Source organism: Protopterus annectens, chromosome 16.part0, assembly GCF_019279795.1.
Source record: "Protopterus annectens isolate FY-2018-M chromosome 16.part0, PAN1.0, whole genome shotgun sequence".
NCBI classification, from domain to species: Eukaryota; Metazoa; Chordata; order Ceratodontiformes; family Protopteridae; genus Protopterus; species Protopterus annectens.
Genome location: NC_056750.1, coordinates 146,819,607 through 146,835,830, shown reverse-complemented (window position 1 = coordinate 146,835,830; position 16,224 = coordinate 146,819,607). Strand labels below are relative to the sequence as shown.

General features: G+C 37.8%; 1 protein-coding gene across 1 annotated transcript in view; it reads right to left on the bottom strand.

Annotated features, from left to right (window-relative positions):
- The window catches only part of LOC122790392 (integumentary mucin C.1-like), a 533,572-nt gene that overhangs the window by 312,693 nt on the left and 204,655 nt on the right, over nucleotides 1-16,224 (bottom strand). The window contains exon 5 of the mRNA XM_044057913.1: nucleotides 6,705-6,732. Within this exon, the coding sequence (XP_043913848.1) occupies nucleotides 6,705-6,732 (28 nt within the window). The remainder of the gene's footprint in view (nucleotides 1-6,704; nucleotides 6,733-16,224) is intronic.

Genomic DNA, 16,224 nt, shown 5'->3' with positions numbered 1-16,224 from the left:
CACTTTATGCCCATATGACCTGTAAAAGGAATGTCATGGATTATGACTAGAAGTGTCAGATGGTAGGCTCTGGGCACTACCAACTGCTGTATTACCTCACCCTCTAGCCCTCCCTCAGGGGTTCACTTTCTATACAGTAACCCTTTGTTCCAGTATACAGACTCTCCTTTTCCTTAAGCATCAGGTGCTCCCAAGCGTCCTCCCTTAAGCCTCTTAGTGTAGGGTCTGAGAGCTGAGCCTCTCTCAGCTCTTCTTTTATGACTCTTCCCAGCTCCCTGTCTACAGGAAATCTGGTATCTTCTGACAGTGGTGCCTCACTGTCAGCCTGGGTTCTTCCAGTCACCTCTGCCCTTGCAGTCACCCTGTCCAAGAGACCATTAATACTTACCAGCAGCTGTGGCTCATCCTCAGGCTCACTGCTACAGAGTAGCTCCCTCCCTGAATTAGCCACATCACCAGTCCTGGCTTCAGGGGTGCAGTCTGTCTGGATCTACCCCAGGCTGCCAGACCCACATGCCTGTTTCCAAGCCTGATTGCATGTCAATGCATGGACACAAGGTACTGCATTATCAAAATCATTCCCTATCAAGACATCTGCTGGGATATCCTCAAACACACCTACTTGCTTGCTTCCTTTTCCACCCTCCCAGTTAAGGTGAACCCTGGCCAAAGGCATTTGGAATGGGATCCTTCCTAAATCTCTGACTGGAGTGGACTGCCCAAGCAAGTACTCCTTCTCTTTAACCATTGCAGGCTTCACAATTGTTATATCAGAGGCTGTGTCTCTCTTGGCAGTGGCCTGTTTTCCATCCACCAAATAGGATGCAAACTCTGGTGGTAGTTTGGTACCCCTGTTGTCTCCAGGCAACTTACCACTAGCATTCTGTTATTCTCACTTGCTGTCTCCCCCACATTTTGTTCCCCACCATGTCTTCATATACATCTGTATGCTACATGGCCCACTAGTTACATTTAAAACATTTAACCATTAATCCTGGCTGTGTAACTGAACTAGTGTTTTTCCCTGTTACTGGTGGACTCTGTTGGGGTGGTTTAGGCTGCCCACCATAGGTTGCCTTATATCCATATGCAGCACTAGGTACCCCTTTCTTGTGTGGTGCTGCCCTGCTTGCTAAGTAGAGATTCCCCTTTTTCTACAGCTCATCTGCAGAGTTGCATTCTCTGTCTGTCAACCAGATTCTCATGTCCTCAGGCAAAATGCTAACCTCACCAAAACATCTGCCAGCCTTTCAAAAGTGGTGACCTGACACCCACTCACCCATCTAAGAAAATAAATGCTTAGCTCATTAATATAATCACACTCACTGTCATCCCTCTTGCATCTATGCTCACAAAACTTTTTTCTGTAAGTTTCAGGCATTAACTTAAAACATTCCAATAAACATTTTTAACTGTATCATAGTTTAAGCAATCAGTATCAGACAATTTAGAAACATCAGTTACAGCTTTACCATTGAGTAAGGGGGTCTAGAACCATGCTCAGAACCCTCTGTCAACATTATACTGTTTACATACTCTTTCAAATATATACAAATAAGACTATTAAAATTATTACCCTCCGTAAATTGAGGAAAAAATTCACTGATCTTTGTTGCTTCTGGTGTTTGTTTATTCCCTGCCCCATTACCTCCATAACCCTGGTAAAGAGCCAGTGCTTCCTTTTCATGTTGCCTGTGTTTCTCATTTTCTTCATCCTCCAAATATCGCATTCTCTCTGCTGACTCTAATTCTATCTGTTTTGCCTGCCAGAGTCTCTCATTTTTTTCAGCCTCCAAACACCTCATTCTCTCTGCTGATTCTAATTCCAAATGTTTGGCCTCCGTTTCAAGTTTCTTTAACTCCAGATGGGTTTTTAAATCCTCTGAGGAAAAGATGAACTGTCCTGTTTCTGACAGCTGCACATCCCCAATGCCTGACTAGATGTCCTCCTGGTTGTTGGTCTGTGCCACAGCTGTGATTAAGACTGCAGTCATTTCCCCTTTAGTCAGGTTGGCATGCACCAGTCCTCAGGTTTGGCACATCTCAGCCCAGTGGTTCCTTGTCAGCTTGCTATAATCCTCTGCTGACATTCTTGCCTGCTCTCCCAGACTTATTAAGCCAACAAAAAGGAAATAAATAAAACTATTGTGATAGGAAACTCTGAATGTCTACTTTGTAGCTGCTTGAGAGTACAAACATCTTCTTTACTGACCACTGCTTACAGGCTACAGAAATTCAATATCCATACCACTGCTCACCAATATGTGACAACCTTTCTCTGGACCAGTAATTGAGCCTGAATCCTCACCAATGACACTGGAGAGGGATGTTCATTTGGAATACAAATGGATACACTCAGTATTTCCAGATGCAGCTCTCTGCACCAAGTACAGTTTCTCTTAAGAGCACACAGGGAACACACTCAGCCCAGGGGACTGGATTTCTCTCTATCTGTCTCCCTCCAGGTCCCCAGTAAGAGTCCCCACTGATACAGTTGTAGAGTTAGGTCCTCAGCCAAGTGTCTAAGCCAAGTCCTCCAGAACCCACTGTGTATAACCAGTGCTTTGTGTCCCTGCCCCAAGTATTTCACACACACACACACACACACAACTGGGAAAGGCTGGCACAGATTTACCTGCTGTTCCCCCTTGTGCCCAGAGTATAAGGTAGTTATCACTGCCACCAAATACTCCACAATCAGCTACTCTAAGGCCCTTAACAAAAGGTGTCCAATTATACTGTGTAATATTAATACTAATGTAAATGCTAGTAGTAGTGGTCACACAGTGTCACCAAATAAATATAAGCACTCTTAAAGGTTAAATGCTTTCCAAAAGGACCAGCTACAATAAAAGTTTTAAATATATTTAATAATAAATAATAAAAGAACATGAAATTATTGAATATATATTTACAGTAAACCACAGAGTTCAAAGCACAGGAAATGTTGAAAATAAGATTGATGGACAGACTAAGACAAATAAAGAAAAACAATATCTAAACAAAGTTTCACTATATTTTCCTGACTGAATCTAGGAGAATTACTATGGCCTGTTTACTTAATAGAGCAAGGCAGATGATGTGGTTAATGGTCCTTCTTATTTTCAGGCCCAAGACAGAATACGTAATGCTAAGATATTCCCCACTGTAATATCTAAAACATAATTTCCAAGATGGCTGGCAGAATGACCTCATCTGGACACCTGACTCTAGGTTCTCACAGTATCCCCCTTTGAAACTGAGACAGGAATTTAGCATAGACAGCTACAATACACATCTAAATGTTTATGGCAGTGCCTGAGGCTTCCCCTCTTTTTACTGAGCTAATGAACAAAGACTTCTTCCAGACCTACCATCTCCAGTCCTATTCAGCACTGTGTGTTGCTATGTTTATGGCTCTACAGCTAATTCAATTTCAAGGATTTTCAAAAACTAACTAGACTTAGGTTAACTGCTTCTCTTCCAGTGTCCTTCTCTATCACATATACATACAGTTTCACAGGTTTACCATGGTATGTTCGAAACTGATGCAGTCGAACAGTGACTACACTGAAAAATAAAGTAGAAATCTTATGACACCATAAGACCGGAATGTTGAAAATGGGAATGTCTATTCATCATTTTCAATATTACAGTCTTCCACCCAATGGACTCAGCTAACATCTACTATTTAGCAGGGGGGCTTTGCACTCTGCACCCCCCCATGTGGGGGCTTTGCCCCCAAACCCCCTATTTAAATATAACAACTCCAACATTGCACTGCGGTGAGGAAATGGGCTACTTCCCTGTTCCTCACTGAAGTGTGACCTCCCTCCACAGTCTCAACTAACCTTGTTCGACCTCTTTCAGTTCGATTTCCTACCCCTTGAGAATCGTGTGTTCACACATCAACCGTTTGACTTTCTGCAATTAGCGTAAGTGATTGCAAGCTGTCTCACATGTATATTCCTTCTTTGTCCAGCAAGCCCCACTGTTGATATATTTTTCAATACTAGCAACTTTACAAATACATTTTGGTATTCAAATTCCATACAGTTCTAATACATTTGTAACATAAGCATCTGTACAAGTCAATTTGGTATTCAAATGCCATGCCATTCTAATACATTTGTAACATAGGCATCTGCACAAATGAGTTTGATATTCAAATGCCATACAGTTCCAATACATTTGAAACACAAGCATTTTGTACACATTGGTGTGATATTCAAAGAATATCATTCTTTATAAAACTCCAGCTAGCTATGCTGGCACTAGCCCATATAATCACAATATATAATACAGAATGTCTGTTTAAAAACATTTGTAATATGTTGGATTGTTTCTCCCCAGGCATATGCTGAAAAGGGTTTTTTGACTAAATTATTTGTACAAACCTGGTAAACAAAAGCAAAGTAAATAAATAAAAAGAAAAGAAAAGAAAGTATAAGTGAAAAAGGCTAACCCTACAAAATATACCCTATGCCCCCCACCTCTGTCTTATTTGTTTCACCTGTGTCTTTTCTTCTGCTCACTGTAGCCACCTTTCATACTGCCTTATGCACCCATTTTCTTCCTAATATAACAATCACAATGGTAGATGTGTTATTTTATAGTGACTATGTGATTTCTGATGCCTCTTGGAGTGTATTCCTATAATGCACTACAGAGGAATGCTGTGCTGTTTACTGGCATGGAGCACCATATGTTGTCACAAACAGTTGCTTGGATCATACGTAGACTAGCCTTATATTATCATGTTACTTTAGTTAGGAAGCACCACTGAAAATGCATGCTAGACTCTGAATATTCTGCATGCTCTGTCCTGCTATGTACAATGGCATCGACTCAGTTAGCTGTTATTATATTAGGACTCAGAAGGATTAAGTGCTGTGAACTACTACATCCTGGATATTCATGTGAAATATGCATTTATGCCATTGTGTGGTGCAAGACTCACATGCAAGCCCTGAGCAGCTGTACAGCAAATATTTATTAATCCCAAGCATGCACACATTTGCAGTGTCCTAGGCCAAAAAAAAATATGCATTATTTTATTTGAGCACTTGCTTGATGGACCCTTCCTCCCACAGTTAACAGATTACAGAATTTGGAAAAGCTTCATCCAAATTTTAAAACAGACAGTAAGAATAGATTTGGACTCTTTTAGTGAGAGAACAAAACAACTGTTCAGTGAGATAGTATCTTACTGTTGAACTGTGCAGGTGGATTGCGTTTCAGAACAAAACTTAAACTGGTTTCTGATTTTGCCAGTAGCAATTATATAACTACTTTGTGTATTTCTAAGGAAGATATAGATATAAACTCATTTCATTATTAATAGAAGCAAGTTCAGACAGACTGCAGTCAGAATTCTTCTTTATGCCATCTGTCTCCTTAAACACATTTGTTTTGTATTTTTCTTGTGCAACTTTAGAGTTGCTCATAGATTCAGTTTTACTAAGTACAGTGCTTATTTTTATTTCAAGAAAATAGTTTTTTCTTTATTAAATTTTAAATACTATGCCTGGAGATTTACTTATTTTTCAGTTTCTACCTTAAGGGTATGTGCAATGAAATGTTGCACTACTACCGGTTACCTTTTGCCATTCAGAGTTACCACGTGAGTTGTTGCTGCCATACAAATATTCAATGGTTGGCTTATTTTAAGGCTAAACAGTAACTGTATTTTGATACACTAGTGGTCTGTCTGGTGACAGCCTTACAATAAAGACAAGAAATGCATGTTGGTACTGGAGAGATCTCAGTAACCCCTCTTGGAAAATAATGTGTGTATGTGTATGAGTGTGTGTGTATGTGCGAGTGTGCATGTATGTGTATGTGTGTGTGTGTGCATGCGCACATCCACATGCTTGCATATGTGTGATGTGTGTGTGTGTGTGTGTGTGTGTGTGTGTGTGTGTGTGTGTGTGTGTGTGTGTGTGTGTGTGTGTGTGTGCAGCCACACATCCACATGCTTGTGTGTCTGTGCATGTGTGTATATATCTGTGTCTGTGTGTGTGAGTGCATGCATATGTGTGTCTGTGTGTGTGAGTGCATGCATGCGTGTGTGTGTGTGTGTGTGTGTGTGTGTGTGTGTGTGTGTGTGTGTGTGTGTGTGTGTGTGTGTGTGTGTGTGTGTGCATTCAGACATCCACACATGCATGTGTGTGTGTCTGTGTGTGTCTCCGTGTGTGTGGTCAAGTTTCAAGTACTGTTAGTAATATTTTACTGGATGGCACTGGAATCAGTCTGAAGTGGGTGAAATCCTGATCACCACTGTGAGCTGTAGTAATACAGTATCAATCTTACTTCAGTAAGACAGATGTTGGGTATTACCTGATGTAGTTATATGCATTTATAATACAACCTTAAGACCAATTTACCATTCAAATGTTAATTCGCTTGCAGCAGTGAAGCTGGAGAGACCACATGCATGTTTATCAGATACTGTTGGTGCAGCTGGTGCAGACTTACATACCCATTTTACATACTCTGGTCTTCAAGAGTTGCAGCCCATTTCTTGGCCAGTATTATAAAACTATTCACACCAAGGATTGTACCAGTCAGATAGGCTAAATGTTGACAGGGAGCTGTTACTGATGGTGCTCTAGTAATTCATGTATATTTTGTCTGCTAGGTAGGAAAAATATTTACTCCTTGTCTTAAGTATTTCTACTTCTGAATTAGCAGTATTTTCTTTTCAGCAATAAAACTACACTCACCTTGTTTGCTGTTGAGTTTTCATTTCACCTGTGGAAAGAAAAGTATTTAAGTTTGCAGTACTAAATTACTTGAAATGACAGTGGGAGTGGGTGGTAAGACATTATATTTAACTCTACTGAAGACTAAAATTAATTATATCTGAACTGCCTGAAAAGGAATGATAATTTAATACGTTTTATAATCAGTCTCTGTGAGTATCTCTGGGCTGCTGTTGTCCTACAGGATCATGTGTCTTTAGATAAAACTGAAAGAATAACCATGACAATGAAGACATTAAAAGTCTTGAAGATGTAAGGTTTTGGTCACATGCAGCATCACTAAAGCTCATGTTGATATGAATGGTGGAGTGATTATAAATTATCTTTAAACTAGTGCTGGTATTATTTTTTTATAATTTAAATGGTCTGGCAAGGTGAATCTCCTTTATTTTGCATAATATACAATATTTGTCTATTATAAACAACTACATTTATAACAAGTCACTAAAACTCACAATACATTTTTGCACATGTATTGGAAGATGTGTATGTACATAAGCTGCAAACTTTACTGAAAAAAAAAATAGTTTTGCCTGTGAAGGCAGCACAGTGGTACAGCAATTAGTTCTACTGCCTTGTATAGCTTGGTTGCACAGCTTCATTTTTAGCTGTGCTGCCTTTTGTACAGAGTTTGCATCTCCTCCCTGTGTCCATGTGGGTTTTTCCAGGTGATCTGTTTTTCTCCCACCTTTCAAACTTATATTGCAGGTGAAATAGCAAACCTCTAATTACCAACAGGTGTGCTTACCATTTGGTTGAGACCAGCAACCTCAACTTTTTTTTTTTTTTTTTTTTTTTTTTTTACAGTGGGAGCAAAGCACCTTCTCCTCCCTCTGGCCAAATATACAACAATCCATTCAGTGGGCACTTTTTATGCAGGCAACAAACTAGTATGACCAAATCCAAGGTTACAATAGCAGGTCCAATTTATGTGGCAGTGAATTCTGTGGTCCCTGGTTTGAGTATTCATGGCACTGCCAGTTTTGCAAAGATAAAAGTCTAATGGAAGGCTAAGCAAAGATGCCATGCTGGACCCTATATTAGATGCAATATAGTGAGAAGGTTTTCATTTTATCCTGATAACTTAAGAGCATAGTTCTATGATTTTCTCATTTGAAAAATTTTAAAGCCTTTCAAGTTGGACAGGGTGTTCCGAAAGGTATATTCCAAAGATGGTAACTATATTTGATAATGGTCCTCATGAGGGATGAATTGAGAGGTATTATGACTATAAGATATTGTCTTGGAAATTAATTAGGAAAGGTAGAATAATTTCCTAATTATGGCAGATACACAGGGGACAAAGGACAGCTTGTTATCAATTACCTTATCTAGCATTAAAACAGAAACTTTCATTCTTTAATGCTTTCATCGATTAGCTGGAATATTCTAAAATGCCTCTCACTGGATGATACTGTAAGTAAATTTAATCCAATTTTCCTCAACATCATAAAAAACCTTGTACCCCCTAGAAATAAAAGAATAAAAACAAATAAAGCAAATTGAGTGTCCACAAATATTAGAATCATAATGCAGGTCAGAGACAAAGCATGGAAAGAATGGAAAATACATAAAACCCCACAAACTCTCCAGCATTATAGAGAGCTCCACAATCAAGCAATAAATAAATAAATAAATAAATGTAGACCAAAAAACATATAACCATATTCAAAATAATAGCATGACAATCCTAAAGCAATCTGGTCATCTATTAAATAAATATTGTATTCTGGACAGAAATGCAATCCCAACCCCTCTCCAAACAATACACCACTTGAAACTGCCATACATTTCAATTTTTATTTTATAAACAATAGAGCCTACATTAGTAAGGACTCTCACACTTCCATTCCCACCACTGTCCAACAGCCTCAAACCAGTGGCTCCACATTCGCCTTTTAAAACCTACAGCCTCTAGAAAGTGACTCATAAGGAAATTCAAACTCTGCTCCACCTCTGTTGATAACCTACCAAGTGACTGTCTGAAAAGTGGCAGCTAATAATATTGCCTATCCAGTTTTCATCATTATAAATAGGTCCATTCAGGAATCCCAGGTCCCTTCCCCCTGGAAAATATTTCACATCATCCCACTCCACAAAGCTGGCACTTTAGCAGATATTATAAACCTTAGCCCCATGGCAATCTTAACCTCCCTCTCCAAAACATTAGAGAAATGTTTTCAAAAACACCTGCTAAAATATCTCACTCAGGAAAAATTCCTAACCCCTGTCCATGTAGTTTCTGTCCATATCATATACTGGTACTGCACTTCTAGCCTTCTCAAATACAGTCAACAAAGCCAGGGACAGTGGCAAACTAGTATTGTCCTTATTCATAGACCTGTCCAAGGCCATCAATACAGTTCACCATAGCGAACTCCTACTTCAGATGTCCTCACTCGGATTATCACTGTCTATGCCCCAATACTTCAAAAACTACTTGAATTATAGATATCAACCAGTGAAATGGCACTCTGCACTATCCCCCTTCCTCCTAATTACCACTGTCATTCTTCAAACTAGATTCTCTTAAATATTCTCAACAACACACTCCATGCATCCATCCAACATGCTTCACTAATACAGCACACAGACTCCACGTTCGCATGTTCATATGACAATCTGACAATATAGCAATTCAGCATATCTCCTCCAACACATCACTTGAGAAGCTTTCACAGCTATAGAAAATGGCTAAGTCACAGCTCATGCTCAAGTCCCCCCCCCAAAAAAAAAAACAATCACTTTTCTTTCCCAAATCATTCTCTCACAAAAAAAATAACTTCAAAATACTCTCTGTAACTAGCATTATTATCAAAGTCACCTATCACATCAGTAATAATAGTGGATGACAACCTCAAATTTGACCTGCATATATAAAACTCCATAAAAAACTAATTAGACATGCTCTACAGAGCCAGTATATTTCCTCACTACCATCAATGTCAGCTCCAGGTTCCTTTTCATGCCTGTGCACAATAGGGGCACAGTAGCTAGCTGGTGGGGAAAATAGTATATGTGGGGAGAAAACACCAAATACCATACCAGTAAAGTATATAATGCATGATACATGGTAACAACTCAGCCATAATTCAATGTTAAAAATGAAAGACCATTTCCCTAAGAAAGAGACATTAAATATCATAATCTTATCAATCATGGCAATGTTCAAAACACAGAAAAACTACTAATTTGTCATGCTCAAAGATTATGTTTTGGATGCAGTGTTGGTATGTGAAAGTGTAAAAGTCAAGAGTTTAGATAGAAATTCAACACAGGTGAGAAAAGTCAGGCGCAGAGACATTTTTGCTTCAGTAGAAAGAAAAAATGTATATTCTTAACCCAAATTCAAGAACAGAAAGTTGGAGTTATTTTATTCTGTGCTGCACTGTAAGGAAAACATGTTTAAACAAATACAGCACATTTTGCCAACATTCAAGATAAAACACTTATCTTCCACTGCAGACACTGGTGAATAGTAGAGTAGTTTAAATGTCTGCTAGACATTCTTTCAAGTAGAAGCAAGAGTGGGTCAGTTAACAGTTCCTGGATTGCAATGATAGTTTTTTCACGTCAGGAAGAATGTGGGAGAGGGTCTGCCAGCACTTGGAATAAACAGTGTAAGCCTTAAAACATACAGTAGCAAGTTTATTTTGTTGAGCATTTACAACTACCATGGTAGCGTTGTCGCCTCACAGTAAGACGTTGTCCTGTTCGATTCTCAGCTAGAGCATCTTCTTTGTGGAGACATGTGTGAATGGGCGTACCTCAAAGGTTGTGCGTCAGGGCCGGCAACTTGGCATGTAAAAATCTACTGCCAATCATTAGCGGACTGGAGTTCCGCTGTGGCGACACCTAACCAGGAAAAGCCGAAAGACACAATCATTAAAGAAGTAATTAAGAGCTGCCCTTAGAACACATATTTGAGTAATTCAAGCAAAAAGAAAAGTGAAAATGAAAAGTTCTAGAAACTGTGCAAGATGTCTGCAACACACACTACTGCCATTCTGTTTACATGGAAGATAAACAAACAAACAAAAAAAAACTTGTGTCTAGCATGATTCATTTAAAGGGGGCTTGAAATGGATTCTGGGAAAAAAAACTCCTAGATCACTTTACACCAGCAGCCCCCTCCGGAATATAATAACCATACCCACTTAATGATACTGATTAGCAGATTCCATACCTAACTCTATTTAAGCATAATGTTGACAATGGATGCAAAATCAGAAATTCACCCGGGTCCAGCCCCCATGTCTCTGATAAACAGAGGCAGTCAGTAACTATGCCCAAGCTAACATACACCCCTGTAACCCTTAGGAACTTACTAATTATCTTATGACTTCCTAATAAACTCCCAATATACATAGGGACACAGTTGGGTTGGGTTGCTTGGCTAGGCTTATGAAGGCACTGATGTTCATTAGCCTAGTATATACCTGTGAACCTATGATGCATTAAAATAGAGTACAAAGATATAATGAAATAACTGAGATATGGTGGCAACCATAATTTATTTATACTTTTTGTTGACCAGGTTAATCCCATTAGGCCATTGGGCTCCTTTTAGGGAAGATTTGGTGGTATTCATACTGACTACAGGATATTTGTCCAGACACCTGGGAACTTCTCCTACTGTTGGTAGTCAGAGGAGGCTTTGTGTGTTACACATCCTGACTTCCTGTTTCTTGTCCAGGCATGAGACAGTCAGGAGGAACAAGGAGTAAACATGGATGATTTAGCTTTTGCTGAAAATGTAGTTAAAATTGTAGAATTGCTACCAGAAGTTTTTTTCTGATGCTCTGGGTGCAGAAAAAACAGTGACATTGAAGGAAAGGAGATTTTAGCTGTAATAAAGATGGATTCAGAAGAAAACCTTTGAAAGGAGATTGTTTAAAGGAGAGACAGTTACCTCCGAAAATGTATAATTACAACCCTCCAATCGGGGGGGAATTGCGGGATGATTATTTGGAAAAAAATGGTAAACCAAAGTGAACCAGAAAGTGGAGCAGCAATTTCATGAAGTGACATCATGGAGAAAATAGAAGAAGAAAAAGGAGAAGAAGAGATTCTGCCAGAAGAAGTTCAAGAGACAAAAACTTATGCACAAACTCAGGGAGAAGGAGCAAAGAAGAAAGAAGAAATAAAAGGAACAAAAATGAAGTATACAGTACATCTGAGCAGTAAAAACAAAGAAAGTCTGGACAGGTATGAGGTTTGGGACTCTGTCATAGCACCTCTGGGTATCAAAGCAAAATAGGTAAGAGCATTAATTTTAATTAATAAAGACACTTTTTGTGACTTAATATTTGAGACTGGGCAGGCCATGGAAATTTTTTGGGGTGCATATGAACAAAAGAAAAATATTTATCCATGGTCAGAATAAGTGGTGCAAGCTTTTTACAGGCAAACAAAAAAAAAGAATAATGATCTAGTTTAGAACTCAAGTTGAAGCAAAAGAACTGAAAGAACATTTGCTAACTATATGTAAAGAAGTATGTAAAGAAGTAACGGACACTAAAAAATATATGATGAAAGTGGACTATGGACTGGGGGATGGGAATGTGGAGTAATACTGAAAGTGGAAAATGATAATGTTATGCACGTACCTAGTATTATTAATGTTCATGGTAATAGGGGGTTTGTGAAACACAGGGGTCAACCAAAGACAAATTTTGTGGAAAAAAAGTATAATTTAATCAATGAATGTGATTTAAAATATATATTATTTATGTGGTGAAACAGAGCATAATGTAAAATAAAATGTGATTTGAAGTGCAATAAATGTGGTAATACTGGTCATTTATGGTTAGAATGTGAAATGAATGTGCAAGAAAATTAATATGAAAATGAAGTTATACAGGAGAAAGTGATAGTAGAATGTGTTATACAAGGAAATGTACAAAAAGATGTAACTGATAAAGAGGTTATTCATGAAGGTAAAGAAATTAGCAAGGAAAATGAAACAGAAGAGACAAGTGAGAATGAAGCTGATTAGAGCACAGTAAGAAATAAAAAGAATTCAATAGAGAAAACAGTTAATGAAAGGAAAAGAAAATTCAAAAATATAATGCTTAGAGAAAATAAGAAAGAAAAGGGATAAACATTTTATTATATTAATTGTTCTTAAAAGCTGAAAATATTAGCTTTAAGAACAATAACCTTACCAACTTCAAACAAAATTATTTTTTAAATAACCTAAAGGCTCACAATTGGACCACTCTAAAAATACTACCACTGGGGATGATGCTGTTAATTATTTCAATAAACGATTTCTTGATACACTTAATAGCTTAGCCCCCATTTACGTCAAACAGATAAAACATAATCACGTCCCTTGGCTAACTAAATATACTAAACAAGCTCTCCTTTCTAGAGATTGAGCATGGAAAGAATGGCATAAAAACAAGACTTCACTAAATGAAATTACTTACAAGCAACTCAGAAATAAGGCCAAAAACTAATACTTAATGATAAGAAAAACTACCTCTCTACACAACTATCTGGCCAAAAACATAACCCAAAAAAGTTCTGGAAATCAATTTCCTCAATCCTGGGATCTCACAGAACCCATCATCTTATGCTGACAAAGACCCACAACAAATTGTTAATTCATTTAACTCTCACTTTATCAATACCATCCAAAATCTGCTAAAAGACTACTCTCCTAAAACTGACCCCAACTGTCATAAACCAGCACCTTGTAATCTCACTCAGGTTAACCCCAGCTCTCTTCCTTTACCTACCCACAGCACTTCTCCTATTGCTACTTCTACTCCTCCTTTCTCCATGCAGCCAGTATCCACCTCTCTGGTACTCAAACTTCTCAATAAACTAAAATCCTGCTTCCTCTCCTCAGACAATCTTTCATCGGAATATCTACATTCCACAGACAAAGTTATAGCATACCCAGTCAGCATACTCATTAATTGCTCCATCACTGAGTCTTATGTCCCCCAACTCTGGAAAAATTCCATCATTACTCCACTACATGAAGGTGAAATTACCCATGATCTCTCCAATTATCATCCTATTGCTATACTCTCTCCGTTATCAAAAATTTTAGAAAAAATGCATACATAACCAAGTTCTAAAACATCTATCTAACAATAACCTCCTTGCACCTACCCAACACGGATTCCAGCCTGCACACAGCACCGTTGCAGCTCTACTCTCTTTTACTGACATTGTGAGTAAAGCCCTGGATACAGGCCTACTTACCTCAGTCATCTTACTAGACCTATTCAAGGTTTTCAACACAGTGTCACACTCCGAACTGGTGCAACAATGAGAAAATCTAGGCTGTTCCGTTAATTCCTTAACATGGTTCACAAGCTACCTAAACAATAGAAAACAGTCTGTTAGGTGGCAAAACAAACAATCTGAATAGCTGCCCAATAACACAGGAGTCCCACAAGGATCTATTTTGGGGCCATTGCTATTCAATATATTCACAAATGATCTTCACAAAGCTTGCCAGCATAGCACACTCATTCAATATGTCGATGATTCAACCATCATCTCCATTTCCACCAATCTCTCTGCTCTCCAAACACTTACTCAGAATACCCTTATATCTATTGAGACTTGGCTACATGATGCCCAACTATTACTGAATCCCAAAAAATCCAAACTCCTCCTTTTTTAACAAAACTACCTATCTCAGAGTTCAAGGTTTTCTCACTGAACAATACCAAAATTAAAATAGTTAAGACAGCAGAATTGTTAGGCACAATTATTTATGACAAACTCACCTTTGAGCAGCATATTCTTAATACTATAAAAAATCACTTTAAGCTAGGGAAACTCTACAGTCACAAACTCTATATGGATAATTCAACTAAATTGAAACTTGCTAACACTCTGCCTATCCCTTCCCTCCTCTATGGAAGTCCCATTTTTACTATCCTCCACACATCTCTCTCCAAAAAAACTTCAATCCTGCTACTATAAAATAGCTAAAATTGCCTCAGGGATAACCAACCACTCACACCATTGCCAAGCCATCTCTGAACTGAAATGGCTTGAATTCCCCCACTACCTACAGTACACCCAACTAACACTTGCTCACAAACTAATATTTAGACCTAACAACTGCCCAGCACTCCATCCTATCCTGCAATCATACATCCAAACATGTAACCTGAGGTCTGCCAGCAAGCACCAGTTAAGTGCAACCAAACCTAACAAAAGAGCCAGTCAAAGCTTATACTCTCACAGCATTGCTAAACTTTGGAATGCCCTGGCTTCCCACATCATTCAACCAGACTCTTTAAAATCCTTTAAAACTCCACTAAAAGACCATTATCTCAACAATCTAATCTGTTCCTGCCCAGTTACATCCGAACCACCATAAACACTTAACCATACTCTTCATATCTTTACTACCTTTATCCATTGTAAAACTCTCCTTTGCTGAACTCATTTCTGAACTGTTGTATTACTGCATCTGAATCTTTGTATTGTATTTTGAATTTTGTATTACTGTAGTTTATCTTGTATTTGTATTGTATTTGAATTCTGTACTATTATATTTAACCTTATTCATGTTTTTAAGCTCTCTGTAACACCCATGTTTCAACGATATTAGTCTCTGTATCTCACTTTTTGTGGAGTTTTTCTCCCTGGTCCTCCACTGAAAATGGGTCTCTAACCCAGTGGATCTAGTGGACTTTTCCATTAATAAATAAATAAATAAATAAATAAATAAATAAGTTTAAATGTGAACAGTATGAAAAGGAGACTAGGTATATTACAATGGTGTGCTGCAGGAGATGTACATATTATTGTTTTAGAGGATATCATATTATTAACAGAGGAAGAAAGAACACAAACTGAAAAACTTTGGAATGGTGTAATAGTTTGGAGCATGGGGAAATAAACATGCTCGGCCATACGTATATTGTATCAAAAAAGCATTAAAATATTAGCTGTAATATTAGATGTAACCAAAGTGGAATTAGGACGAATTACCATAATAAACATGAAATGGAAAAAAATATGTGTATAGATTTATAGCGTTATATGCATATGTAACAAAAAAGGGAGAAATGTTGTTTAAAAATATTCTTGAACATGTTTGTGTAAATATGGACATAATAGTAGCGGGTGATTTTAAATGTAATTTAAGGAAAAATAAGAGCAATTGTGATGTTAAAATGGCTAAAGAAATTATGAGAAGTGGAAAGTTAAGTGTATGGGAGAATAACCACTGAACCTATAAAAAGAATGAAATTAGGAAAAATTGATTATTTTTTTAATATCCAATAGTTTAAAAGTTATAAAAAAGGAATTAAGTATGCTGGATTTTCAGATCATGTGGCTATATGGGTTGAAGTACAGGAAAATGAAGAATATATCAGAATAGGAAAGGGAATAAAGAAAATTAATGAAAATTAATTAGATTTAGAAGAGAAAAAAGAACTTGTGGAATTATGGAAAAATCATATGAATATGAGGGAGTTTTATAAGAACTGGACTG